At 43.3% G+C, this 27,875-nt stretch overlaps 1 protein-coding gene and 1 long non-coding RNA gene across 3 annotated transcripts in view; one reads left to right on the forward strand and one right to left on the reverse strand.

Moving 5' to 3' along the window:
• The window catches only part of UNC13C (unc-13 homolog C), a gene marked incomplete at its 5' end in the record, with an annotated part of 390,158 nt that overhangs the window by 14,295 nt on the left and 347,988 nt on the right, over positions 1–27,875 (reverse strand). For both annotated transcript variants that reach the window (XM_084641195.1, XM_084641194.1), the window contains one exon: positions 18,299–18,446. In XM_084641195.1, the coding sequence (XP_084497321.1) occupies positions 18,299–18,446 (148 nt within the window). The remainder of the gene's footprint in view (positions 1–18,298; positions 18,447–27,875) is intronic.
• On the forward strand, positions 22,737–27,845 carry LOC311527330. The gene is made up of 3 exons (XR_014713311.1): positions 22,737–22,868; positions 24,691–24,859; positions 27,640–27,845. It is a non-coding gene; the product is annotated as an uncharacterized lncRNA (long non-coding RNA).

Below are 27,875 nucleotides of genomic sequence, written 5' to 3' on the forward strand. Positions count from 1 at the left end.
AATCACTAGGGTTTCCAATCATGTAATTTCACACACCTGAGTCTGAAAAATTCCTGCCTAAATAACATTCCCTATTTGGGGTATTTTCAGCATAAACACAAGAAAATTCAGTTCCTGCTGCAATTCCTTAGGTAATCATATCTATTTGGCTAAGGCAAAACTTACAAGCTTTTGAGGGTTATTACGGTATCACTCAATTTATTTATAACGAATTTTTTTACCTTGAAATACATTTTTCAAGACCAATATTGTAGTGGTCCACCTTAGCTTGTTGTCTCTAAAAATCAATATAGCAGTATACAGCAAATTTTTAGCTACTAATAAAAATCCCCAAACTTGGAAATGGAACAGACATGGTCAAATTCTCTATTGGTGTAAATGGGTTAAATTCCATGGAAGTCAGTGGTGGTGCTCCCTTTTACACCGACAGAGAATCTGTCCTTGTCCTCAGCAGTGTAGGTCTTCCTCTCAAAAAGGCATGCATATTTTCATAGCTCTATGCCTATAGCACGGTGTTTCAATATGGTCATGTAATCAGTTGTTAAGATATCACTTCACATTATGGAATGCAGACTGTGACCATCCTACGTTTTGGTGGCCAGTCCTCCCCTTTGAAACTGCTTCAAGCTCATTAGTGTCATCATGTTATATTGCTGGTAATTCCAAGGGAAAATTCTTAAACCTTGAGGCTTTCCTCAAATTTCTACATCTCTGGCACTGTGAAAAATGAAAATGAGTAATAAAACTTGAGACTGAAAGAGACTGAGGATGCTGATTCCCTTTGTATTGTATAGGAGTCTGACGTTTTGCATGGGGGGGGGAAATAATGGAACATTTTTATTTTTCTTCTAGTGGAGACTTATCCTTGTCATTTCCTCCACAATAATTACAACCTTAATTAACAGCAGGTGTGATCATCCTAACTTTTGTTTTCTTTTTTTCATTTTTTATCCTGACTTTTTCATTCTGAATCCCAGAAAAAGTTGATGGGTTAATGATTTGTGTCTAATCTACATTATTGGTATGTCTAGACACTATTCTAACCATGTAGATGTGCAGCAACAGCAGGCCTCTTCTTATAGCTGCGCCTTTACAAGGTCAATGACAGAGATATTCCTGTTTTCCGGTTGTCCCTGGGAACCTTGCCACTTTTTCACAAACTTGCACTGCATTGGTAAGATTGCAGGACATGTTTGGAAGATCGTGACCTTTTGTTAAAAACGAATCATAGCAAGTGCCTAGGGTGGGACAAAATTTGCCTGGACCATACCCAAGTTGTAGAATGGCCACTGAGCGGTAGGGATATAATGATGTCCTATATAGAGATTTGTGCAGCACGCTTAAGGAGCGCAGAAAGGTCACAGAGCTCTTTAATATGCACAATGCCAAATATAAAGGCAGAACTGTCAAAGCATAAAGGTATGACGTTGCTCCAGAAGACATTTATAGGATTCCAACAGGGGCTTTTTTTGGTCTGTTGTGACCTTCATAACAAGTAGGGTTGCCAGAGCCAGCACCCCAAAGCCCCTCCTGCACCCCAACCACCTGCCCCAGCCCTGAGCCCCCTCCCCCACCCAAACTCCCTCCCAGAGCCTGCACTCCAACCCCCTGCCCCAGCCCAGTGAAAGTGAGTGAGTGAGTGTAGGGGGAGAGCAAAAGATGGAGGGAGGGGGGGCTGGAGTGAGCTGGGGGCAGGGCAAGGGTGTTTGGGTTTGTGCGATTAGCCAGTTGGCAATCCTAAGAACAAGACTCCCCTGGACCATCTTTTTCAAAATAATGTTTCACTATGAAACACAATAACTTTACACGTATCCAAAACTCATGTTAATGACACTTGTGGCACTAATTTACTGCTATGGCTCTATTTAGGTTCATCAAGAAGGGCTGGTGGGCCGCTACACATTCATCAGGAAACCGCTCACTTAGGTTCATTAGATTGACAAATGTACTTACATTCATTGGGGGAAAACCAGTGTTGGTTTGGTGGGGGGTAAGAGCAATAGTAAGATTTGAGGGTGAGGTTGCACCTAAGGCTTGCAAGGAATGAGCCTCATAATGCTCTGGGAAGGGTCCCTGATGAGTCCAGAAAAATCACAGGTGGTTTATGTTGAAGAGGTGGCGAAGGGGATTACCAATTGGTAATTTAAAGCTCACAAAGGGGGTCATTAGAGCCTTCATAGATTTTTAAGACCAGAAAAAAGACCAATTAAATCATCTAGTCTGACTGTATTACATAAGCTATAGCATTTCAACCAGTTACCCCCCACATATTGGGCTCAATAATGTATTTGACTAAAGTTTATCTTGCAGAAGGGCACCCAGTACTAGTATTTCATACAGTCTAATCTGAAACCTGCCAAATGATGGGACTTCCATCCTTCCCCAGGGAGGTTATTCACAGGTCTCACTGTTAGAAAGATACCCCCTACCCCAAATCTACCCTAAATTCTCCTTTTCTTAATTTCATCCTATTATTCCCAGTTACACCCTTCTAATTATGTTAAATAATTTCTTTTCTTCCTTGTTGTTTTCATCCGTAAAATATTTGTAGACTGTTATATTTCTTCCTCAGTCATGCTCAGTCAATACTTAACTCTTTTCTTCTTTCCTTGTAAATTAAGTCCCTGATGCCTCCTGTTTTTATCCCTCTTCACTAAACTCCCTCTGGTTTCTTAATAATTTCTTGGTGATGAGGTGACCAGCCCTGAAGAGAATATTTCAGGTGTGGTCACACCAGAGCTCCCAGTCCATTTCTCCTCTCCCTGAATCTCCATGGTTTGCATGATCATTCATGTGCATTTTTCGATGCTGAATGTCATTTTGTTGTTTTCTGCATTTACAGTTACATGTTAGCATTTAGTTTTAAGAAATTTAGTTCCAAGCAATTAAAAGACATGGCCTTTTTGAACTCAAGTTCAATTCTCTTGAACTCGGGGTCAAGAGAATTTATAAATAAAGAGCTTTCAGAGAAAACAAAACTATTCACGGGTGCGCCCACTCACATCTACAGAACGTATACATATCAATGGAGTGGAGAGCTGACCTGATTTTAGGAAGTTAGGATCCCCTGACCAGCCCACAAAATGTCTGAGAGAGCTACTGCAGTCTGCTCCCAGATATATGTTCTTGTTTGTGCCAGAGAGACTTCTGTACTACACATAATAACTTTATAATCTATTATTTGTTAGGAAGACTGTACAGTGATGGTCAAAGCCCACTGAAAGCTATGAATCTATTGTCAAAAGCCCTGCAATATAATTTACATTTTTTATCAGCCATCATTGAGAGTAGCAGGGTTGGTAAAGCACTCAGTTGAATTTTTCTGTTCATCCCATTATTCTTCTGTACATTTATCCACCCACCCACGCTTCATTAAAATTAGCTGTAGGGAAGGATGAATGGACAAAACAGGCCCTAGGACACAGAGGAAAAAAAATGAATTAGATATTATCATAGAATTGTAGGACTGGAAGGGACCTCAAGAGGTCTTCTAGTCCAATTCCTTGCACTCATGGAAGAACTAACTATTCTCTAGACCAGGGATCGGCAACGTTTGGCATGCGGCCCGCCAGGGAAAGCCTTAGAGATTATTGACTTGGCGTATCTGCTGGCTTCCTGTGCTGGGAGCCTTAGGCTACAGCCTGCTGCCAGTCCAGCCCTGCCTGAGGGCTAGAGCCCTAGACTGTTAATTGCTGTCAGCCCTACTGCGGGGCTGCAAGCTAGAGACTATGCAGGGTGCTGCGCCGCCCGGGGGGCGGGGACAAGGGCCCCAAATTGTTGTTGTGCATTTGTCTGTCAGACGGGCCCAGAGCTCTAGACTGCTTGACCCCATCAGTGCGACCTGAGGCCGAGGACTAAACCCCAAGACAATGAGGCAGAGTGGCCTCCCTCCCCACTGGAGAGCACGGGAGCACTAGAACTTGGTGGAGAATGCAGGCATCGTGCCCTCCCCTGAGGTAAGGGAATGAACCAATGCCAGTGTGAGACAGACCCACTCCACCCTTCATCAGTGAGAAGAGGAGGGAGGACAAGAAATTGATTAAATGGCTTGCCAAGAGCCAGCTGCACCAGCAACAACAGCTGCTGCAACATCTCGACAATCAGCAACAGCAACTGATTCGAGAATTGGGGCCCCAAAACTAGGAGCAGTAACAACAGTGCTTGCAGCAGTGTGCGGCACTTCTGCTGACCCCAGGGGTCTCCAACCCTAGGGGTGCGGCAGGACCTGCTGACCCCCAGTGCCGGTGCGCTTGACAAAGATGGGCCAAAAGGATGACCCTGAAACCTTCCTAATTACATTTGAGAGGGTCGCCTAAGTGGTCCCTGGAGCAATGGGCCACTCTATTAGCTCCGTATTTGATGGGCCCAGCCCAGGCCGCCTATAGGGTGCTCACAGTAGGGGAAGCCCAGGACTATGGGTGGTTGAAGGCTACAATCTTTGATGCCCTTGAGATCACACTGCAGAAGTTCTGGGAGAAGAGCTACCCTTACGGGTCCTGACTGACGGCGGTAGCCCAGCAGCTGAAGGAGGCGTGCTGGCAGTAGCTACAGCCCAAACAGCATAGGAGGCCCAAGTCGCTGAACAAGTCATGCTTGAACAGTTCATGCATATCCTTCCAGCCCGTGGAAGAACCCGGGTCCTTCGCCACCAGCCGGTGACCCTTCGTGCGGTCGTGTCCCTTATGGAAGACTTTTTGGCTGCAGAGACTACTGTAGGGCCAGGGACTCGCCCTGTGACCGTGATGACAGTCCACTCCTGGGAAGAGAAGACCCAGGACAAAAGGAGCAAACCCTGACCCGGCCCAAAACACTCTGAGGGATGGGAGGTCGGCAAGCCCCAATGGTTACGCCCTGGCACGGGGACTACCTGAGGACATATCTGGCATGGGGAAGCCCCAGGTTGCAGGCACGCCGCACCCTCGCCCACCTCTACGGACAGGCCCTGACACTCCGAAATCGGCCCTTGCTTCACCTGCAGCCAATTCAGGCATCTTCAATGAGAGTGTCCTGTTTTGGACTGCGGTTTTGGACAGATCTGTTCCAGGGAGGCCAGGGCCTGTAAACAGCCCTTGGGTAAGCTGACAGTCCCCCTTGCTGTGAACGGAGTTCCAGTCTCCACTCTCATTGATTTGAGGTGTGGGCAGACTCTTATCTGCCAGGATCTCGCACTGCCTCCCGATCTGCCACTGGTCAGGATTCAGATCCAGTGCATCCACGGAGATGTGAGTCCTTACCCCAAGGCCCAGGTCATCCTGACCATGAACGGGGAGAGACGGACCATGATGGTTGGGCTAGCACCAAGGCTGGCGTACCCCGTCATCTTGGTTTGTGACTGGAAGGGGTTCACGGAGGTCCTGTGGGCAACAACCGCACGGGGCCCACATTCTGAAATAGCCCTCAAGGGGAAACCCATTGAGGAAGCCAACTGGGTCTCAGAGGACCCTGACAGGGAGGACCGATGGGCCAGTGACCCTAACTCTGACCTCCTGGAAGAAGAAGTGGAGCCCAGACAACCCGATCAGGAAGAGACCCTAAATTAGCAGGCCAACTTCAGCTGGGACCAACAGGAGGATCCCTCCCTCAGTCGGGCCTCGAACAGCTGGCTTGCATTAATGGGACCTGGGCAGAGCCCCACTGGGCAATGGTGTACACCCATTTTGAGTTGACCAGTGATTGCCTTTACTGGATCACCCGTGACCCTCAAACCCATGAAATCCGAGCTCAGCTTCTGGTACTTTGGTGCCACCAATGTTCAGTTTGCATCATGGGCAAGTCTTGCAACTTGCCCAGGATGTCCCAGCGGCTGGACACTTGGGCCCTGAGAAAAGCCTAGCACGAGTTCTGGCCTGATTCTTCTGGCCCAGAGTGCACAGGGAAGTAAAAGACTTTTGTGACTCCTGCCCTGAGTGCCAATGAGCAGCCCCAAAGGGAGTACCAAGGGTGCCCCTTATTCCATTGCCAGTGGTTGGCACTCCATTTGAGAGGATTGCCATGAATCTTGAGGGGGCCGCTGCTGAAGAGTGTCACACGGTTCCAATACATCCTGGTGGTCCTAGATTATGCTATTCAGTTTCCAGAAGCGGTTCCACTTCGAAACATCACCGCCCAGATGATAGCCGCAGAGCTCTTGAAAATCTGTGTCCAGGTAGGCCTTCCCTGGGAAGTCCAAATGGACCAAGGCACCAACTTCACATCGAAGCTCCTTCGCCAAGTCTGTAGCTACTGGGAATAAAAAAGTTGCAGGTCTCCGTTTACCACCCAGAGATGGACAGGCTGGTGGAACACTTTAAGTGGACACTGAAGGAAAGGTTGCGGAAGTTCCTCCCGAAAGAACTTCGCCAGTGGGACCAACTTATCCCACCCCTGTTACTGGCCATCCGGGAAGTCTCCCAGTCTTTGACCAAGTTCTCCCCCTTTGAGCTATTATATGGCCAGCAACTGAGAGGGCTACTAGACCTTATGTGGGAGAACTGGCAGCAAACACTGTCTCCATCACAGGGCCTCCTACAATATCTCCTGCAGCTTCTGGAGCGGTTAACCCGGACGGAGGATCTGGCAAAGGAAAACCTACAGAGTGCGCAGAAGGCGCAAGAGTGAACTATAATAAGGGAGCCCAGGGCAGGACCTTTGCGCCCCGTGAAAGGGTCACCTATGAAATGTTCCAAGATGACCAAACCCCGCCCCCCCCCCCGACAGGTCTACCTTGTCAATTTGTTAAAGGCATGGCAGGAGCGTGAGGGGCTGTTAATCACTCCACCCCCACCACCCAGAGCCAGACCTCGGACCCGAACCTCCTAGCCCCACCAACTCAGAGGAGCCACAGCTGATCAAGGAACAACTGAGGCAGTCTAGAAGCCTGTTGGAAGTCCTTCCCTAAAACCTTCATGGCGAGGCCAGGGCAAACCATGCTTGTTCAACATAGGATATTGATGAACCTAGGAGAAGTCATCTGAGAGACCACGAGGCTGTTGCCACGCCACACCCATGAAGTAGTGGAGAAGGAGATCCAGACCATGCTGGAGCTCAGCATAATCGAGAAGTCACAAAGCAACTGGCGCAGCCCCATCGTCCTGGTCCCAAAGCCAGATGGGACCCTTAGGTTCTGCATTGATTTTTGGAGAGTCAAAAACATCTTGAAATTCGATGCATACCCAATGCCATGGATCAATGAGCTACTAGACCACCTAGGTGATGCCCAATACATCAGTACTCTGGCTCTCACAAAGGGGTACCGCCAAATTCCCCTGGACCCGAGTTCCCGGGAGAAGATCGCCTTTGCCACCCAACTGGATTGTACGAATTTACCTGGATGTCTTTTGGTTTCCATGGGCCCTGACTACCTTCCAGCATCTGATGGACTGGGTCCTACAGCCCCACAGTGCCTACACCACAGCTTACCTCGATGACGTGGTGATTTATAGCAGCCACTGGGAAGACCATCTCAACCAGGTGGCTGTCGTCCTCAGAGCCTTACGTGATGTTGGCCTGATTGCTAATCCCAAGAAGTGTAAAATTGGCTGGCAGGAAACCACCTATTTGGGGTACACCCTTGGGCGAGGCCAAGTACAACCCCTGGTAGGGAAGGTCCAGGCACTGCAGGCTACTCAACCCCTACCACAAAGAGGTGCGACAATTTCTTGGGCTAGCAGGCTACTATCGCTGCTTTGTCCCTGACTTTGCCTCAAGTGCAGCACCGCTGACAGAGCTCCTGAAGAAGGACAGCCCCCGACGTGTGTGTTGGACCGATGCATGCAGACAGGTCTTCCAAATCCTCAAAGACCACCTGTGCTGAGAGCCTGTGCTCTTAATCAGGAATTTCTGTTACAGACCGATGCATTGGCAGTGAGTCTGGGAGCTGTCCTCTCCCAGGAGGTAAATGGAGATGAGAACCACATATTATATATCAGCCACAAGTTGTTCCCCCCAAGAACGGAACTATTCGGTTGTCGAGAAGGAAGCTCTGATGGTCAAGTGGACCATGGACGCCCTGAGATACTATCATCTAGGGGCTCCCTTTGTACTGGTGACCGACTATGCCCCCCTGAAGTGGCTGAAGACTGTTAAGGAAATGAACCCCCGACTAATGTGCTGGTATCTGGCCCTGCAGCCCTACGCCTTCACAGTACGTGACCAAGCAGCTAAAGACCATACCAATGTGGACTTCTTCTCTTGGTTGGGGGAATGGGACGTTGCCATCTCCAGGTCCTTGGAGACGGACTTGAGGGGTGTATGTGTGTGTAGTGTGGCAGAGTGGCCTCCCTCCGGACTGGAGAGTGAAGGAGCACTACACTCGCATTGGTGGGTGGAGCCGAACCCACCCGGTCCCCCTCACCGGAAGTACTAGGGTGGGGGCAGGAAGTATAAAAGGAAGGATCTGCAGCTTAGTTGGGCAAGAGCCAGCAGAGGAGACAGATGCCTCTGCCCTGTGGCAGCACCTGGGAGCTGAACCTGTGCTCAGCTGCACCCTGCCCCCAGAGGAGATGGACCCAGAAGAGGAGTTACAGGGACTACTGTTTTCTGTGTATCCCGAGGAGCCTGAGGATGGGTGCAAACCCCGGGGAGGTAGGAAGTGGCCCGGGGCAGCCAACGACAGGCCTGCTACAGGGCTGACCACGTCTAAGTGGGCGTGTTGTGACTGGATCCCTGCCAACCCACTGGCAGACCACGCCGCCACTGTTAAGGCCCTGGGCTGGGACACAGCTGCCCTGCCCAAAGGGCTAGAGTTTATTGACTCGGCATATCTGCTGGCTGCCTTTGCTGGGAGGCTTAGGCTACAGCCTGCTGCCAGCCCAGCCCTGGAATAGTATAGCATGTAAAAGCTCCATATTGATGCTAGACATTTTTGAAATATAAAAAAGCTCAACTACATTTTACCATGGTATTTATCTTTGTCATTGTATCTGGTGTATTCTGTTTTCATGGAGGTACATATGCTCTGTTTACCAATTTAAATAAAGAAAAACACTGATTTTTAATGGGGGTATTCTGGATTTATGCTGCTGTTAACTTAGGGCAGAATTCTCTGAGTGGGGAATAGTGGAAATACTGTGATCAATTTGACAAAGTTTACATTTTAATAGCATCCACTGTAATGTAATTACTGATTATTATGGAAAGGGTCAGAAGACAGAATGAAATGTGCAAAATTGTTATAGAGGTAGTACACTAGATCAATCATAAGCTAGATTTTCAACTGACCTAGCCAATTTGGCCTTTGATTTCAAAGGCTTTATCTTGACTAGGAAAAGTGCTAGAGTTTAGGTGAACTTCAGCTATAACATGCGAGTCAAGCTTGAACCTAAACTCTCTATCTTTTTTCTACTATAGATGCAGGGTAACACCTTCTCGCTTGATTTAGCTGATCAAGTGTGTAGCCTAGGCTCCCACAGAAGCATGTATTAGCTAAGCCCAACCTAAACTTGCCCACTTTTCCTACTCAAGACAAAAGAAAAGGGAACAAAATTGGGACCTTTGTGAGTATATGGGGTCTTAATTTCCATGGACTTGCACTTTGGTAAAGGGATTGTAATATACTACAGGATTCTGATTTGCACAAATGGAAATGGTTACACAAGATGCAAGGCTGTGGCCACTCTGGTCTTAAAATCTGGATTTTTAAACTACGTTCAAGATTTTTCAAATGTTAGGTTTTTTTCTAGATGAATTTACACTTCTAAAGAATGCTAAAATCAGCCTGTTTGACAGCACTATTACAGCTGCTAACAGCTTTGAACTCTAATATATGGTTGATTAAAGATAAAGAGAGGCTTGTGTTCCAGAGGAATAATATTCCTATATGCTGCTGTATGGAAATATAAAGTAACTTAAACATTCTCAGGTTAAGCGTTGAATTTCAGCCTGGCACTAAAAGTAAAACTAACTTTCATTATCAGCTTATAATTACTTGTCTGTAAAATTCCAGTGTATTGCTTACTACCAGTGAAAGTGACTTTACATGTCTCAAACAATTGATTACCAGAATTAAATGTAATGGTGTTTTTTGTTTTGTTTTTGCAAAAGAGAATATTGCTCAACTAGTTTCAAATGCGTGGGTTGAAATAAACAGCTTAAATGCTTGTACGTTTTCTACTTGAAATAAAATCCCAGTATTTGTATTGCTGAGTGTCTTAAGAAAAGTACCTTTGCCCCTACCAGCATATAAACATAGGCTGGATATTTTCCTACATATTTTAAAGCAGAAATGACAACTCCAATAGCATTCAGCTTCCAAGCTGGTGGGAAAAGGGGCAAGGCTGGGACAGTACAGCGGCATGGTCAAAAAGAACTTCCCTGTCCCCTTGTATGAAACAGAAAAATAGTATTAAAGCTAGTGTTCACGCTGAGTTTGGCATGTCCATTCTGTGTGAACATTTTGATCCTGTCCACTAGTTACAGTATGATATTGCAGCCAGGATTCTTGGCTTAGCATTCACTTACACTGCTGGGCTTGTAGACTTGTTAGCAATATGCCTAGTGAACCAACGAATTGAACTTACAGTATCCACCACCATTTTAGTGGTAAAATTGTAAAACACATAAAATTGGCTTTTGTTTAAAAACACAGCTGGTTTATGCACATCATTCCGTCATTTAATTATTGCTTAAGCACTTGTCTGTTGGGAAAACAATCCTGGTGTGCTGCAGAGCCTTGAAGTAGAAAATCCATCATAAATTTATGGTACAGTTTATTAACTTTATCTATCTTGACTCTGTCATAATTTACTTTTAAAGTGCCTGTACTCAATTACATTTTTTCCTTGATTGTTATTTCAAATAAATCACAAAACCGATTAGCCTTTACATATTTATTATATAAAAACCTATTAAAATGTTAATGTTGCCTCCCATTAAGTCAAGCACTCAGAAAGTTAGGAACTGCTAGAATTAAGGTTACCTCTGTAACTTTCATTTGGTTTCATTGCACAATCTAGACTGTTAATGGTATACCGAAGAGGGCAAAATTAAGGCTCCAATTCAGGAAATCATCACTATTCAACACTGATACAATAGGCATCAATGAACTGGAATAAATAAATCTTTCTGATGTGGGTATTATGAAATTTAGGCAAAATGTAAATAGAACAAAATTCTGCCTTCAGTTCCTCCAGCATCATTCTAAACTAATTATAGTAAATGGGCAGAATTTCCCCTTAAACTGTTGGCTTCTAAAAAACATGTCTGATTTTTATTCACTTTTAGTTTTGTGATAATTTTTCTCTCTGATGTTACAAAGTGCATATTAAGTGGGCCGTGTTCTGATCTTAGACAAGCAGATACTGCTCCTGCTGAAGTCACAGGATCTGTCCCTAGGGGTAATTAGAGTGAGCCAAATGCCCCTTGCCATGTTTTACCAAAGATTTCCCAGCACCATGACACCTTAAAAATGATATTTAAAGCTGTACGCAGAACGACTAAGTAGGAACATTCTAAAAAACCCGCTTTCAACCAGATTTTGGACTGGTGTGATTTTGTTTTACTGATAGTGTTATAGCAGTACAGCCCCTGTATCAATACAGTTTTATACAGATGTAAAGATATAGCTTATTTCCCATCCTGTCAGGGAATAAGCTGTACCTGTATAAGCCCTTTCATACTGGTGGATCTGTATCCATGCTGTGGGGACTGTACCACAGTCACCGAGCTGGAATAGTTCTAACACTGTAACGTGTGCATGTAGGAACAGTCTAAGCCTTTTAAAATGAAGAAACAGGGAAGAAAAGATAGCTCTGGTCTGGCTGTGTCCAATTGTTTTTTAATTAAAATGACATTTAAACTGATTGTGCCTATGAAACAACAGCTTGTACAGCTTTGAGAGCCCTTCATTTTCCTATTTATCGAAATGGCAAATGAGTACATAGTGCCAGCCTTCTCTGCCCTTGTCTCACTCATTTTGACTCTGCAAGGTCTCTAGAGGAAACTGTAGACGTACTGCACTGTAACTAGAGATGGGGGGAAAAATGCTGGCTGCAGTGTCTAACTCCTTCTCTCTAATGTGTTGAGTTAATCTAACAATGAAATGCCAAAAGCCATTCCCAAGCCTGCACCTTTATTTCTCTCAGTAGAAAGAGGGTTTCACTGCTGTCTGACCTGCTCATTGTAAACAGTGACAGCATCTGACTAACAAACACGCAGTTTGTGTATAAACCAACATTAAAGCAAAAAAAAAAAAGAAGACTAAGGGAAAAATACTCCTTTAACCCAGGCTCTATAAGCAGATCTGGGCATGGGGAGCAGAACACCACTCAACATCGATGAAGAATTTTCCCTGCAGTGCCCCTCTCCATCCATGGAACTTCTGCAGCAGCTGAGAATCTTGGCTCAAAAGCTTTCCTCTCCTGTGTCAGAGAAGGAGAAAGGAACACGGCTTTGGAGACACTCTGGAGATCTTCTACAAGGAGGGGTCTGGAAGTCTGAAGCTGGAAAAAGGGTTGACTAGGCATTGGTGTCAAGGATTAAGAGTTGAACAGAGGGAAGTGAGATCCAGAGTTTAAACAGGGTCTGAAACTTAAATGATCATGGCAAGAGAGGACTTCCACATCTCTAATTTGAACAGTCACCTTCCCTCAAACATGGAGGTAGAACCAGGGATGAGTATTAGCACTATTTGACCTCTCCACTGAATAGCAGTCAGGTGGCACTGCTGTCCCTGAAAGCACGTTTTGCAAGTGATGTGACTGTCTCAGTCATGCTGCCTGGATCACATGGTTATAATGTCACAATCAGGAGTGCAGCTATGTAGTAACGTATTTCTGAGAGTAATAATGAATACAATTATTTTTTATGTTTTCTTGCTCTCTTCAGTTAAGCTTTGGCTCAGGCTCATAAGTTACTTTGCAAATTGTAGCTTGAACAATTTGAAGACCAGGACTCATTTGCTGAAGAAATTGGCAAATAATTACAAATAAGGCTCAAGTGAGTGAATTTTATAATCTATTTGCAGACAAGAGCCAAGAGAAAACAGACAAAATGTAAGGTTCTGTTATTGAGACATCCAGTTGCTTCTCATTTCTATCAATCTTTAGAATTCACAGGCAGGTCAGGTTTCTCATTGAACATACAGTCAAGGATCGACAACCTATCCTGAAGGACGACCCATCACTCTGACAAATCTTGGGAGACAGGCCAGTCCTTGCCTACAGACAGCCCCCCAACCTGAAGCAAATACTTACCAGCAACCACACAACAGAACCACTAACCCAGGAACCTATCCTTGCAACAAAGCCCGTTGCCAACTGTGCCCTCATATCTATTCAGGGGACACCATCACAGGGCCTAATCACATCAGCCACACTATCAGAGGCTCGTTCACCTGCACATCTACCAATGTGATATATGCCATCATGTGCCAGCAATGCCCCTCTGCCACGTACATTGGTCAAACTGGACAGTCTCTACGTAAAAGAATAAATGGACACAAATCAGATGTCAAGAATTTTAACATTCATAAACCAGTCGGAGAACACTTCAATCTCTCTGGTCACTCGATTGCTGACCTAAAAGTGGCTATTCTTCAACAAAAAACTCCAAAACCAGACTCCAACGAGAGACTGCTGAATTGGAATTAATTTGCAAATTGGATACAATTAACTTAGGCTTGAATAGAGACTGGGAGTGATTGAGTCATTACACAAAGTAAAACTATTTCCCCCCCCCCCCCCTTCCTCAGACGTTCTTGTTAACTGCTGGAAATGGCCCACCTTGATTATCACTACAAAAGGTTTTCTCCCCCTCCCCCACTCTCCTGCTGGTAATAGCTCATCTTAAGTGATCACTCTCCTTACAGTGTGCATGATAAACACCAATTTTTTCATGTTCTGTGTGTATATAAATCTCCTCACTGTATTTTCCACTGAATGCATCCGATGAAGTGAACTGTAGCTCACGAAAGCTTATGCTCAAATAAATTGGTTAGTCTCTAAGGTGCCACAAGTACTCCTTTTCTTTTTGCGAATATAGACTAACACGGCTTCTACTCTGAAACCAGTAAAATCATGTTAAGTTTAAGATTTTTTATAAAATCTGTGTATATTTTGCAAATATGAGTAATTTTATAGGTCTTTATGTCTCTATATACTTGAAATTTAATCCTGAAAAATCTATTCTGCATTCTTATTGTGTGTTTGGACAATTTGTAACTTTTAGTATGAAAAAGTTTGCAGAGGTTGATCTGCTCCATTGAAAATGATTTTGCAAAAGATTAGATACAAACAATTTGTTTTTTAATGTGGATTTTTTTTTTACTATATTTGGAACCTACACTCTCACTTTAAGTAAGAATGACCAAGGTAATAAAAATCACTAAAAGGGTAAGTCTCAAATTTTATAAGGGAAAACCAGATTTTATCAGCAAGAGTGAGCTTAAAAAAAATAAATCAATTTCAATTAAAACAACTGATGTAATCACTAAATTTACAAGTAGCTGCTCATTCATTTATTAGTAAAGAAAATAATATAGAGCATAAATTACAAAACTGGAGGTTGATATTTTAAAAAGTAGAACCCTATTGCTCATACAATTTGTGTGCACATTTGTCTTTATTTGCACATGTATTATCCTAATTGCTTAGTTATCTAATTATTTCTGAATGCAAATTCCTGATTTGCATAAACATTCATTATAACTGCATGCCAGCAGCACAGCCACAGTTGGGAGAGACCAGGAATGAGAATAAATGAGTCCTTGCTTTCTTAAGTAAGTGGGACATCAACAGTAAAACGTTAGGAGATATATTACCCTAGCCCTTATCCCCTGGTGGAACTTATGCTAACAAAAGTGTGCAACTACAGGCGAACTAATGTGTGCACAGCAATGCACACAGACCTCAAGCTTCTGTTCATGAAAATCAGGCCCTTCAGGTTTGTGGCTTGAAAACTGTAAATGATATTTATTTAATAACTACAACCTGTGTCATTTTCTCTCTTATGCACATTTTCATTATAACGTAGGGAAAAACAAAGCGTATATTAGAATTAGTAATTACTCATCTTCTGCCTAAATCTATATTGTATTATCTTATGAGAGGGGAAAATATCTTCCTTATATATGAGAGTTTTAAGCATTTTTTGAGGCATGAATTATTAATGAAGACCCTTAATGTAATGGAGTAGCTGCTCAAGAAAATCATGCCTTACAATGAATCTTGAGCGCAAGTTGCAAAATTCATGTTGCGTGCCAGGTTTTTAAATTGTAAGTAAAAATTGCACTTCAAAAGTAAAAGTAATTACCTTCCAGGTTAATGTTCAACTAAAACTCTTCTTACCCTCATGAGATGGAGCAAGATAATAATTATAGATCAGCAAATTGTATTTCTGCTCAAAGACAGTAAGTGATGGACAGAGCCATTGTTAAAAGGCCCCTCACATCTGGTGAAATCTAGCACTGATTTTCAGTTTGCAGAAGTAACTCTGTCATATGGAATTTTAATGTATGTTTTATAGCTTTCAGTACAATGGATTGTCAATTCCTAATAGGCGATAGCAGCCTTTGAAAGTAGCAGGAACTCTTGTGGAGCTCTTTCATTGTTTGAAAATGTCCTCTCAAGTACTTGCAAAAAGAACAGGAGTACTAGTGGCACCTTAGAGACTAACCAGTTTTTTGAGCATAAGCTTTCGTGAGCTACAGCTCACTTCATCGGATGCTTATGCTCAAATAAATTGGTTAGTCTCTAAGGTGCCACTAGTACTCCTTTTCTTTTTGCGAATACAGACTAACACGCTGCTACTCTGAAACCTCTCAAGTACTTGTTACTCTTCATTGGATAGAACCATACCTTAAACAGAGAGGGAGTGATTTTAATTTACACTAAGGTCACTTTATACTCCTGTAGCAGTGTAAAACAAAGTGCTAGAGCAGTGTAACCTAGCTCATAACATGCCTAAACTCTTACGCTGTTCTCTGACAGTCAGTATTAGAGATTTGACATGGAGATGTTTAAAAATGATCTGACATGATTTTAGCTTGTCATGGTTAAAAATCATCACAAGGGAAAGAAAAAATGCCTTTCTCTCTGAAAGCCACCCAGCTATTACGGGTGGTGGACGTGGCAGAAAAATCTACATAAAAATGGGGAACCACGTGTAAGCCTTGCCCTGCTCCTGTGTAAGTCAATCATAAATTCCCATTGTTTTCAGTGGGAGCCCATTTGGGCCAAAGACAGAGGCAGGCCCTGCCCACGCTCTTTACCTCTGGATCTGAAATTGCCCAGGTCCAAGGTTTTGGTTGAGGCGTCTTGCAAATGGTGGTAGATCCCTTTCAGTAGACGACTGCTCTTCTCAGGGGAGGCCAGGAACGGGGATAGTAGGGTACTGACTAGTCAGGGCTGAAGCGTGCACTCTATGGAAAAGTCAGCACGTGTGTCAGACTGTGAAATCACTAGGTTATGTGCAAGAGCAACCCTTTGTTATTCTCAGGTTCATAGAAAATAGTATGTAGCAGACCTATTTGAGAGGCGTTTAATCCTTAGCTCTTAGCGTTGTGAATCTCTATAGCTGCCAAAATAGGATGTATTGGGTCCCTCCCCCCAGTAATAGTATACACAATGGCAGGGGTTCCCAAACTGGGGGTTGGGACCCCTCAGGGGGTCACAAGGTTATTACATGGGGGTCACGAGCTGTCAACCTCCACCCCAAACTCCGCTTTGCCTCCAGCATTTATAATGGTGTTAAATTTAAAACACTTTTTAATATATTTATAAGGGGGGGGTCACACTCAGAGGCTTACTATGTGAAAAGGGTACACCAGTACAGAAGTTTCAGAACCATTGCACTATGGGCTAAGTTGTGTAGCCTTTACTTCTGCTGGTGAGCATTCAGAGTTTAAGGTCAGAAGGGACCACCAGATGATGTGGTTTAATTTCCTATATATCACAGGCCTCCAGGATCCACACATTAAACCCAACCACCAAAGTGAAACCAAAGTATTACAGCCCACAGGAGCCTAGACTATTATGTGCCACAGACAGAGACGAGGGAGAACTGAGGTGCACCACTGCCTGAGGCCCCTGCAATGGAAGGGAAATGAAATGAAATAGATATCCTGGCAACTGACCCTCACACACTCATTGCAGAGGAAGGCAACCCCTCTCCAAAGTCACTGCTGGTCGGACCTGGCAGAAAATTCCTTCCTGACCTCACACAGGGCAATCAGTTAGACCTTGAGCGTGTGAGCAAGAACCAGACAGCCAAGTACCTGCTGCCATCTCAGAGCACTGTCCCTTCCCCATCCTGTGTTCAGTCCCTAGCCATGGCCATCTCTGATGCTTCAGAGGAAAGAGACCATCTCCTCCAGGATACATAATGGGGAATCCCTGCCTCACCCCTACAGGGAGCTGGCTGATGCCCTGAAGCATGAGCTTTCAGGAACATAAAACAAACTGAAAGTGAGTCCCCACCTCCCCCCATCACAAGCAACCCCATCATCCAATTGCACCTACAAGTTTCTCCAGCTCTCTCTGAAAGCTAATTAAGTTGTTTGCTCCCACAACTCTTACTGGGAGGCTGTTCCAAAACCATACCCCTCTGATGACTGGAAACCTTCTTGTAATTTCCCGTGCAGGGTTACAGCATTTCTACCATGTAACTCATAACACCCTCCTCCCTGCAAGGAGAACAGAAGGTGCCTTCTCTTTGGCCAGTTCTTTAGCCACATTACAATTCTTGTAGTGATCCACAGACATCTTTGATGACACTGATTTCAATAGGACTATGCATGTGAGTAAGCACTTACCCACATGAGTCAAGGTTGAATACCTAGCTTTGTCAATGTGTATGCATAACTTTAGGGTCAGAGCTTCAGCTAGTGTAAATGAGTTACCTGCACTGACTTGCTGATGTATACCAGCTGAGGACTTGGCCCATAGTGTAATCTCACTATGCATATTACCAGGTCACAAGATCACAAGTGATCATTACAAGATCGCTTGAGTGTATACAGCTCCTTGTATTGTTTGCCTAGCTAGATATGTATGTACCATAGAATCTATTATCCACCTGGGTTTACCTATTGTTGAGATTGAATTTTTATTACCATTGCATAAACATGGCTTATATTAACATGGGCAGATTCTGCCAGCGTGACTTGCACGGAACAGTGCTTTACTCTGAATAGACAAACTGAAATTAGTTGGACTGTTTGGTGAGTAAGATACTTAACATGAAGTGCCGCCTTAAGACCATAATCATTACAACTTCATAATATGTTTTGACAGTTATAATTAGCATCTATCGATAGCAAAATATGTGTTTAAAATATTAAAATAATCTTTGCTACATTTCCAGCCCCACTGAACAAGTCACTTACTTTGAGAAGTCTGAGTCGCTATAAATTTCTTTATCAAGGCATCAGTAGTTTGCGTATAAAGGCTAAGAGCATATCTCAGAGACTGTAGATCTGGGCTCTTCTCCAAGAAATTCTTTTTCAGCCCATTTCCTCCAGCATGAAAGTATTGCTAAAAAAGAAAAACATAGGTAAGGCATTGAGAGAAGTAAATTATCTGATAAAAGTCTCTAGGTAAGACCTGATGTTTATATAGCAATATCTAAAATAAAACTGCTTAAAATTTACAATTTGTATCTTTGGGGATAGTTGTTATTGTCCACATTACAGTTTTTGTGTGGATTTCCCCCCTCTCAAACAAAACACTTAAGTGTTCTTTTAATCCCTCTTAAAATGTATATAACTCAAAAATAGTTAAATGTGTGGGGTTTTTATGTTCATGTAGTTACACCTCAAAACTAGGGTTTACAGTGCAACTACAGGAACACATTTCTTTTGACAGCATGTTTGGTGTGGTAGAAATCTGTCCAAGTGTAATACTAAGACACTGTTTGGCAGAAAGGTGTAATTTATGGTGGGAATCCTTGGATTGGATATGGTGACAAATTTAAAGAATAGCTAGAGCTCCAGTGGAGGATTAGGATTGCTTTCTAGTCTTCCAGTCTTATTCTACTCTGTAAAATTGGCATTGTGAGTTTCCATGGTTATTGTCTACAATGTCACAGCAAACCTGGTGTCTGAACTTTGTGACTTTGTCGTCACGCACAACTATTTCAGATTTCAGGACAATTTATACCTTCAAGTCAGCGGCACTGCTATGGGTACCCGCGTGGCCCCACAGTATGCCAACATTTTTATGGCTGACTTAGAACAACGCTTCCTCAGCTCTCGTCCCCTAGTGCCCCTACTCTACTTGTGCTATATTGATGACATCTTCATCATCTGGACCCATGGGAAGGAGGCCCTTGAGGAATTCCACCCGGATTTCAACAATTTCCACCCCACCATCAGCCTCAGCCTGGACCAGTCCACATAAGAGATCCACTTCCTGGACACTACAGTGCAAATAAGTGATGGTCACATAAACACCACCCTATACCAGAAACCTACTGACCGCTATACTTACCTACATGCCTCCAGCTTCCATCCAGATGACATCACACGATCCATTGTCTACCGCCAAAACCTCAGATACAACTGCATTTGCTCCAATCCCTCAGACAGAGACAAACACCTACAGGATCTCTATCAAGCATTCTTAAAACTACAATACCCACCTGGGAAAGTGAAAAAACAGATTGGCAGAGCCAGAAAGGTACCCAGAAGTCACCTACTACAGGACAGGCCCAACAAAGAAAGTAAAAGAACACCACTAGCCATCACCTACAAGTCAGATCTCTCCAGCGCATCGTTAAGGATCTACAACCTATCCTGAAGGACGATCCCTCACTCTCACAGACCTTGGGAGACAGGCCTGTCCTTGCTTAGAGACAGCCCCTCAACCTGAAGCAAATACTCGCCAGCAACTACACATTACACAACAAAAACACTAACCCAGGAACCTATCCCTGCAACAAACCCCGTTGCCAACTCTGTCCGCATATCTATTCAAGAGACACCTCCATAGGACCTAACGACATCAGCCACAGCATCAGGGGCTCATTCACCTGCACATGTACCAATGTGATATATGCCATCATGTGCCAGCAATGCCCCTCCGCCATATATATTGGCCAAACAGGACAGTCTCTATGCAAAAGAATAAATGGACTCAAATCAGACATCAAGAATTGTAACGTTCAAAAACCAGTAGGAGAGCACTTCAATCTCCCTGGACACTCAATAACAGACTTAAAAGTGGCCATTCTCCAACAAAAAAACTTTCAAAAACAGACTTCAATGAGAAACTGCAGAACTGGAATTAATTTGCAAACTTGACACCATCAAATTAGGCCTGAGTAAAGACTGGGAGTGGCTGGGTCACTACAAAAAGTAATTTTCCCTCTGTTGATACTCACACCTTCTTGTCAACTGTTGGGAATGGGTCACATCCACCCTCGTTAGCACTCTAAAAAGTAATTTTCCCTCTGTTGATATTCACCCCTTCTTGTCAGCTGTTGGGAATAGGCTACATCTACCCTATCTGAATTGGCCTCATTAGCACTGACTCCCCACTTGGTAAGGTAACTCTGATTTTTTCATACGCACTAATATATATACCTGCCTATGGTATTTTTCACTCCATGCATCTGATGAAGTGGGTTTTAGCCTACAAAAGCTTATGCCCAAATAAATTTGTTAGTCTCTAAGGTGCCACAAGGACTCCTCAATGTTTTTTGTCTCTTAGGGCTAGACTGTGACCAGCCCTAATGTGGCCATGCAGGGAAGTAAAACCCCACCCCTATGTACAGTGTTAGGGCTACCCATTACATCTGGGGTATGGAAAGAGGGGATAGGGGAGGAGGGGATGAGCACAGTAAAAATTCCCCCTAAAGTAGAGTAAGCTGCATCCCAAAAAGGGGAAATAACTTACTGTCACTTCCAGCTCAAAAGACAGGGACAGAAGATGAACTGTGACGCTGAGTCACAGTTCCTTTCTGATTCTCCTCCTGGGGTGGTGCAGCTTCGTGCCACCTCCAAGCAGGGCTGTGCCCAAAGGCTCAATCTTAAATCACTCTGAGTATATATCAAATATACCATTTGCAAGTAAAAAGATTTTCTTTCTTAATTGCCATCCTTGCTTTAATTCCAAAAAGCCTGGGTTTGAAAACTGAAGCAGGATTCTCTCCTCCTTGCACATAACACCAATACTGAAGGCCCTCTGTGATACCTCTGCTAATCAGTCTCATCCCCAGGGGTTCTTCTGATAGCTTCACAAAGGTTGGCGTGGGCGGGCCATAAGGGGACTATAAGGTAAGACATGAATGTTCTAGAGCAGTGACTCTCGATCTTTCCAGACTACTGTACCCCTTTCAGGAGTCTGATTTGTCTTGCGTACCCCCAAGTTTAATCTCACTTGAAAACTACTTGTTTACAAAATCAGACAAAAATACAGAAGTGTCACAACACACTATTACTACAATATTGCTTGCTTTCTCGTTTATACCAGATAAGAAAATTAATCGGAATATAAATATTGTACGTACATTTCAGTGTATAGTATATAGAGCAGTATAAACAAGCCATTGTATGAAACCTGTTGTGAAACTAGGCAAATACCTAGCTGAGTTAATGTACCCCCTGGTTGAGAACCACTTTTCTAGAGCTGAAGAAGGCCACCAAACAAGGAGCTGTCTCCAAAGTGTAACCCAGGACAATGATTTGCAGAGTAAAGGAAAGTTGGATGATGTTGGAAACCACCCTCAGCCTATGGAGAAGAGATGTAAATGCTGTACAACGTCAACACCAGTTTGCAGAAGCTTTTTGGCTTTCTTCATGTTCTAGGAATCAAGGTCCACATAGATAATTCTCATGCAACAGTTAATTAGAAGGAAAACAAAGAAGAAATTAGTGTTTAGGAGGATATTGGGGCTACTTGAAGGCAGCTTGAGACACCATATGCACTCTAGGATATAGATCTAGAGTTAGACATCCTTTCTGCACCAGTGGTGGTTGAGGAATACAGCCCATTGCTGTGTTCTAGTTCATATGGCTCAGCAGAACTGTAGTATCTATCTGTGGCAAAATAGAAAAGCAAACCGCAGCATGTTGGCTACCAGTTCATCCACACATCTGCTGAGGCTTAAGGTCAATGGAAAAGTTGCTTTATATGTGCTTTGATCATCTATGCTACTTTTTTCAACAGGGCAGTAGTTTCAAGTTAGCATTGCAGGTGAAGTTTGGCAATTATGCAGAAAATTTTCTTTCTGAGACCAAAAAGCAGAGGCTTGCTTGTATTTAGCCATGTTCAAAGGATGCAGCTGGAGCTACATGTATCATTCCATGATGGATGTAGGGGTAAACAGAAGAGTGGAGTGGCCAGGGGCCCTGGCTGGCAATTCTCTCAGATGCTCTCTGGGAATAACAGGCTTGGTTTCCTTGTAGTTTGTTTCATGGAATAGTATGGGACTGTCGACCTTATGAATCTGCTTTAAAAGTCAACCGACACCACGTGTTCCACTAACAGCGGTACACCCATGCTGTACCCAGGAGCAATGTAGTAATGCTACCTCCACTACCCTAATTTTATGAAGAATTCAATGGAAGTGTGTAATCATGTGAATTCCCAATTGTGACAGGGTCGGGCCAGATGACTAAAGGAGAGTAATAGAAGGCAGATAGATTAGCCCCAGGTTAAGTAGGTCCCTTTTCCCTGGGTAAGGAAACAGGGAAGGTTCCAGAACAATCAGGAACCTTCTGGAGACAATTAAGACAGACAGGCTGATTAAAACACCTGCAGCCAATCAAGAAGCTGCTAGAATCAATTAAGGCAGGCTAATCAGGGCACCTGGGTTTAAAAAGGAGCTCACGTCAGTTTGTGGTGCGCGTGTGAGGAGCTGGGAGCAAGAGGTACTAGGAGCTGAGAGTGAGAATGTGGACTGTTGGAGGACTGATGAGCACAAGCATTGTGAGACACCAGGAGGAAGATCCTATGGTGAGAATAAAGAAGTTATTGGGAGGAGGCCATGGGGAAGTAGCCCAGGGAGTTGTAGCTGTCGCACAGCTGTTCCAGGAGGCACTCTAGACAGCTGCATTCCACAGGGCCCTGGGCTGGAACCCGGAGTAGAGGGCGGGCCCGGGTTCCCCCCAAACCTCCCAACTCCTGGTCAGACACAGGAGGAGTTGACCTGGACTGTGGGTTCCAGGAAATGGCCAAATTGAGGGCTCCTGTGAAGCTCCGAGGTGAGCAAATTCACCAATAAGCGCAAGACACACCAAGGTAGAGGAGGAACTTTGTCACACAATACATTAGTTAGTAGCACACTTCTCAACTTCCTTTGTCTGGGATGTTTTAAAGTGTATGTATGTTTCCATCACACTTTTTAATCAATTTATCAATGAGCCCTAAAAATTGCTAATGATATTTCTTCATACCAAAATCACCCACTCTTCTTATCCTAGGTGCTAAAGCACAGCATTGAAACTTAGTTTAAGTAAAAAGCAAACAAAAGCATTCCTAGAAAGAACCCTACCCCATGTGATTCTGAACATGCATTTTTGCTTGTAAATGTTAGATTTGAATTTAGAAAGCAGACATGCAACAAAATGTAGCGAAGTAGTCAATATATGGGACATCTCTTTTCCTAGACCTTTACAAGAAACGTCACCAATTTTCCCTTTCACAAAGTTTATTAATCACAGAAAGGGGAGCGAGCAAGAAGAGGGCTACAAGAGGTATTATAAAAAACAATTCACAGAGTATTGGAATGGAAATACATATATAGGAAAAGAGAGATCTGTTGTAAAACTGCAGCTAGAGAAAAGTTATTGGGGGTGGTGGGACGGAGAACAAAACTCAGGGGGAAACTGCATCATGGGAGGAAAAGAACATAATAGAAAAGGGATGATAAAGGTAGCACTGGAGACAATCATTTATAACAAGGTTTTAGATGTGTTGGGAAATAGATATACAGTTGTTGCACTTAAAATGGTTCATCTCTTTGGAAAGCAATTCCAGGACAAAGGGCTTTCCTGGCCACCTCTTACCTCAGCTGCAGGAAGCAGTTTGGTGTAGGGGGCCACAACAATGGTTATACTCCCTCTGATGATCCCCTGATGCAGGGCCAGTCCTCCCAGGGCTGGCTATGCTGACTTTAGGGTAGCTTTGTTGTACTGGAGTAGCACAAAACTATCCTATCACAACAAAATAACTGGTCTCTCAACTAATGAAGCCTCACAGCACCCATCTGTAAAGTGTAAAAAACCTGCTTTACAGAGGCAGTGAGAAGTTACACGATTTGTCCTAGCTCACACAAAAAGCCAGGGCCAGAACTGAGACAATCACTTAGAATTTGACTCCCAGAACTGTTACCTGGCTTTGGGAGGTACAGCAGTTATCTTTTATCTATTGCAGACTTTACAGAAGTCCTATTCTGGGATCTAAACTCCTCCTAAATTGCAGTTACTATTTAGCTTTCCATTTTTATAGGAGACACAGTTGATTTGAAATAGCCTATAAACTGAAGTTTCATATTGACATAGAATGCAGAGTACATTCAGATTAAACCATGATCGCCACTAAATGCCTTCAAACCCGCCCCCGCAACATGAATAAATTTTGTTTGCTAGTGTTTCTGCATTGTAGATTGCCTACATTTTTTATATTGCTTGGGAGGACCAAAAACTAGAGCAGAATAAGGATTAGCAGTGAATAGATTTTCCAACCTGGTTCCACTGGCTTATTGAAACTGATTTTCTTATAATATTCCCAAGGTAGGCTTTTAAAAATGTTTCTCTCTATGCTACATTATTTTTAGAGACAGTAGATGATATGGTGCCAAACCAATCTGCAGCTGGCCATCAGTCTCTTCTAGGAATGAACAGGGCTTCACTGGCTCATATAAATCACAAGCTGTATGTCCAGCAAAGCATTTCCCCTGGATGGCATGAACATCTGGAAATCAAGCCCATCTTTATTTCCATAAGGTAAGTGTTTGGAATGCAAACCTGATTCTCATTGTGTGTGAGGAAGGCACAAATATGGATAATAAAGAACTATACAGTTTATTTGAACCAGGTGAGCCATTTTTCCTAATACTAAACATATCTGTCAAGGTTGCTACAGACAATACACCATATGGAGAGTGATAATATGCTATATTTAAGATGAATGGTCATTTTTCAGTGTGGTGTTCTTCCAAGTGGTAACACAAACATAATATATTAAATGCTAATTGCAGGTTGTTTGGTGAATTCATTTTTTAGCTCTAAAAAGAATCAATAAATGGGAGTGTGAGAATAGTCTGTATAAAAAATACCCCAATTGTTTTTAAAGTTATATAAATCCACACATGACTATTATCAACAAAACACAACAAACATGGGCAAACAGAAAAAAAATGACAAATGCCAATGAATTCCTGGACTTCTATGCTAACACCCCCCTCCCCCCAAATTGCATCAGCAATCTCAAGTTCCTCTCACTTGCACTTGTTTGCCTTTCAGTAAGGTATATATTCTCCCATGTCACCTGAAATTCTTCATTTTTGCTATTCATCTTATAAATTAGGTGTCTTAATGAAGCAATTTCTGCCATGTCATGTTTAAAAGTGGGACACAAGAGCTTTTCTATCTTCTAATGACAAATCTCTTGGCACAACCAAGGGCAATTGCATTCCATTTTGGAAAAGACATTGTGATTCTGTTGACAGAAAAATCATGTCCACAAATACAGTTTTGACTCAGTGGATAACTTAAGGTGCCATGCTATTTCAGTAACATCTGACACATGATCATGCAACAAGACCATTATTTTACTCCAGTTTATGAAATAAGTTCGCAATGATCAGAATACTGGATTAATACTTCCTAACTTTTGATAGCTACTGCAAGTTCCGTTGAATTAGCAGGATACTGAGGCAGAATTCATACAAGGGGAAGAACTTCACATGTTCTGCCAATTTATTATAGGTCCCAGGATCTTTGAAATGTCATTAATGACTTTCATCAAGTGAGATAAGGGTACCACTGGGTTACTTAGTATTAAAATATTATCCCCACAGCCTTTTGTAGTACTCCTCTTGCTACAATGCTAGAACCTTCCAAATATTTTGTGATTGTTTCCACAAGAGGTTCCAAATCCATTATAAACAATATAGATGACAATAGGCAGCACTGTCTGGCACCTCTTCCATGTGCGAAGAGGTGAGGCGTTAGTTTGTTAAACAAGATGAATACACTGGTCCTGAATATCTCTTCTTTGTTAAACCATTTAGTATATAAAATAGATGTAGCCATTCCATCCTCCCACAGGTCTTCTCTGCATCCAGAGATTTAGAACCTCAGCTGATGTAAATGGACTTCAGTGGAGCTTGGCAACTTACATCACTGAGAATCTGGCCCATGGTGACAATAGGGAGGAGTGAGTCATGAGTGCTCTGTGCTATATATAATAAAGTCCGAATGTTTCCAGTGACTTCCTTCCTTTCACAAGCCTACCTAGGAGGATTGTATAAAAGTGGCTAATGTCATCCCTGTGCTAAGATCGTGGTACAGCTATTTACTTCTGCATTTAAAAGTGATATAGGTTGTGGTGGATAGTTCAGACACGCTAGTACGTTCCTAGCCCACTAAGAAAATCACAGCTCTGGTGAGATGAGCTGTGCCCCTTTTTCTTAGCTTCTAAGAAAACAAACTTTACTATCAAGGCTCGCAGCTCTCAACCCATCCTCCCCTAGGGATTCAGGTGCATTTCAGTGCTTTACCGTCATTTAAATTTTTCACATTATCCCACTTTATATCTAGTAATATCTGAATACTGGGCTTGGTTAAAGACACACAAGAGAATGATACAGTGGATAAGATTCTATGTTGTGCCTCTTATTACTCGCAGCCCAGGTGGAAAGGTGGTTTAAGTCAGCTTTGTGCCCTCCAAGTCTTTGACTGTTCACAGGGCTGGGGAAATTTAGACTGGACCCGGGGCCTGTCTAAGTTAGGGCTGCCTTCCTGTGCAAAGCCACCAAGAATCTCCATATCATGCTGTTCCCTCTTACCCCCTGGCACACTCCTTACACTGGCGCTTGTGAAGGGGTCCTTAAAGGCAGCCTTACTTCTGTCTTGTGCAGTGCCTGCACCAGAAGCCATGGCACACAGGGGCTAGAGTACGGGGTGGTGGTCTCATCCAATATGTATTAAAGAGGAGGGTGAGTTGTAGCCCATAGGGCTAACCTGCTAGCTTGCTCTATCATATCCTGTCTTTATTTACTGGTTTGAATGATTTTATTCTCTTTGGCTTATATTTTTGTACTGAATAACTTAACTTCAGTAGACATTACTTCATTATATTTGGCTGTAACGCAAGGAACCTACAGGCTTGTAGCCTTAGCTAAAGCAAGTTAGCATGAGTGTTGGCATAGATAAAAGGCTTTCCAGTTACCCTTTAGGGAACTGAATGTGTTTACCAACAATTTTTGGGACCTGCTGGTAACCGCAAGGACAAGGAAGTAACAATTCAGGCCAAAGTAACAGGTTTTGAGAATGAGATAATTGGCATTAATATGAGTGAATATGCTATTGATATGTATGAATACACGAGCCTGTAGAGAAAGTGTATCCTAAGATTCTGTGGGTGAGAAAATTAAATTTGGGCATGGAAGGTTGGGCATGAGATGAATATTCAGGAGATTGCAAGACCTTATAGGAGGGCAAACCCACCATGTTGGGGGAGTGCTCTTTCTAACTAGTTCCCTTTTGTTCTTTTTGTCTAGCTTTTAGCTTAGCTTTTTCAGGGTAACTTAGCCACTCAACATTTGACCCTTCTCTCCATCATCAATCTCGGCAGTGAGGAACCTGGACCATCAGACTCCTTTAGCATGCCAGAGATGAGGCTGGTCTCTAATCACCAGATCCCCAAGGAAGGGTATGAGTATGCTAGTCTAAGCAGCTTTTGTAAGGAATGATACCGCACGTACCCCCTGACCTGCATTATTTCTTTTTGATTTTG

Source organism: Lepidochelys olivacea (assembly GCF_965140295.1).
Source record: "Lepidochelys olivacea isolate rLepOli2 genome assembly, chromosome: 10".
NCBI lineage: Eukaryota > Metazoa > Chordata > Testudines > Cheloniidae > Lepidochelys > Lepidochelys olivacea.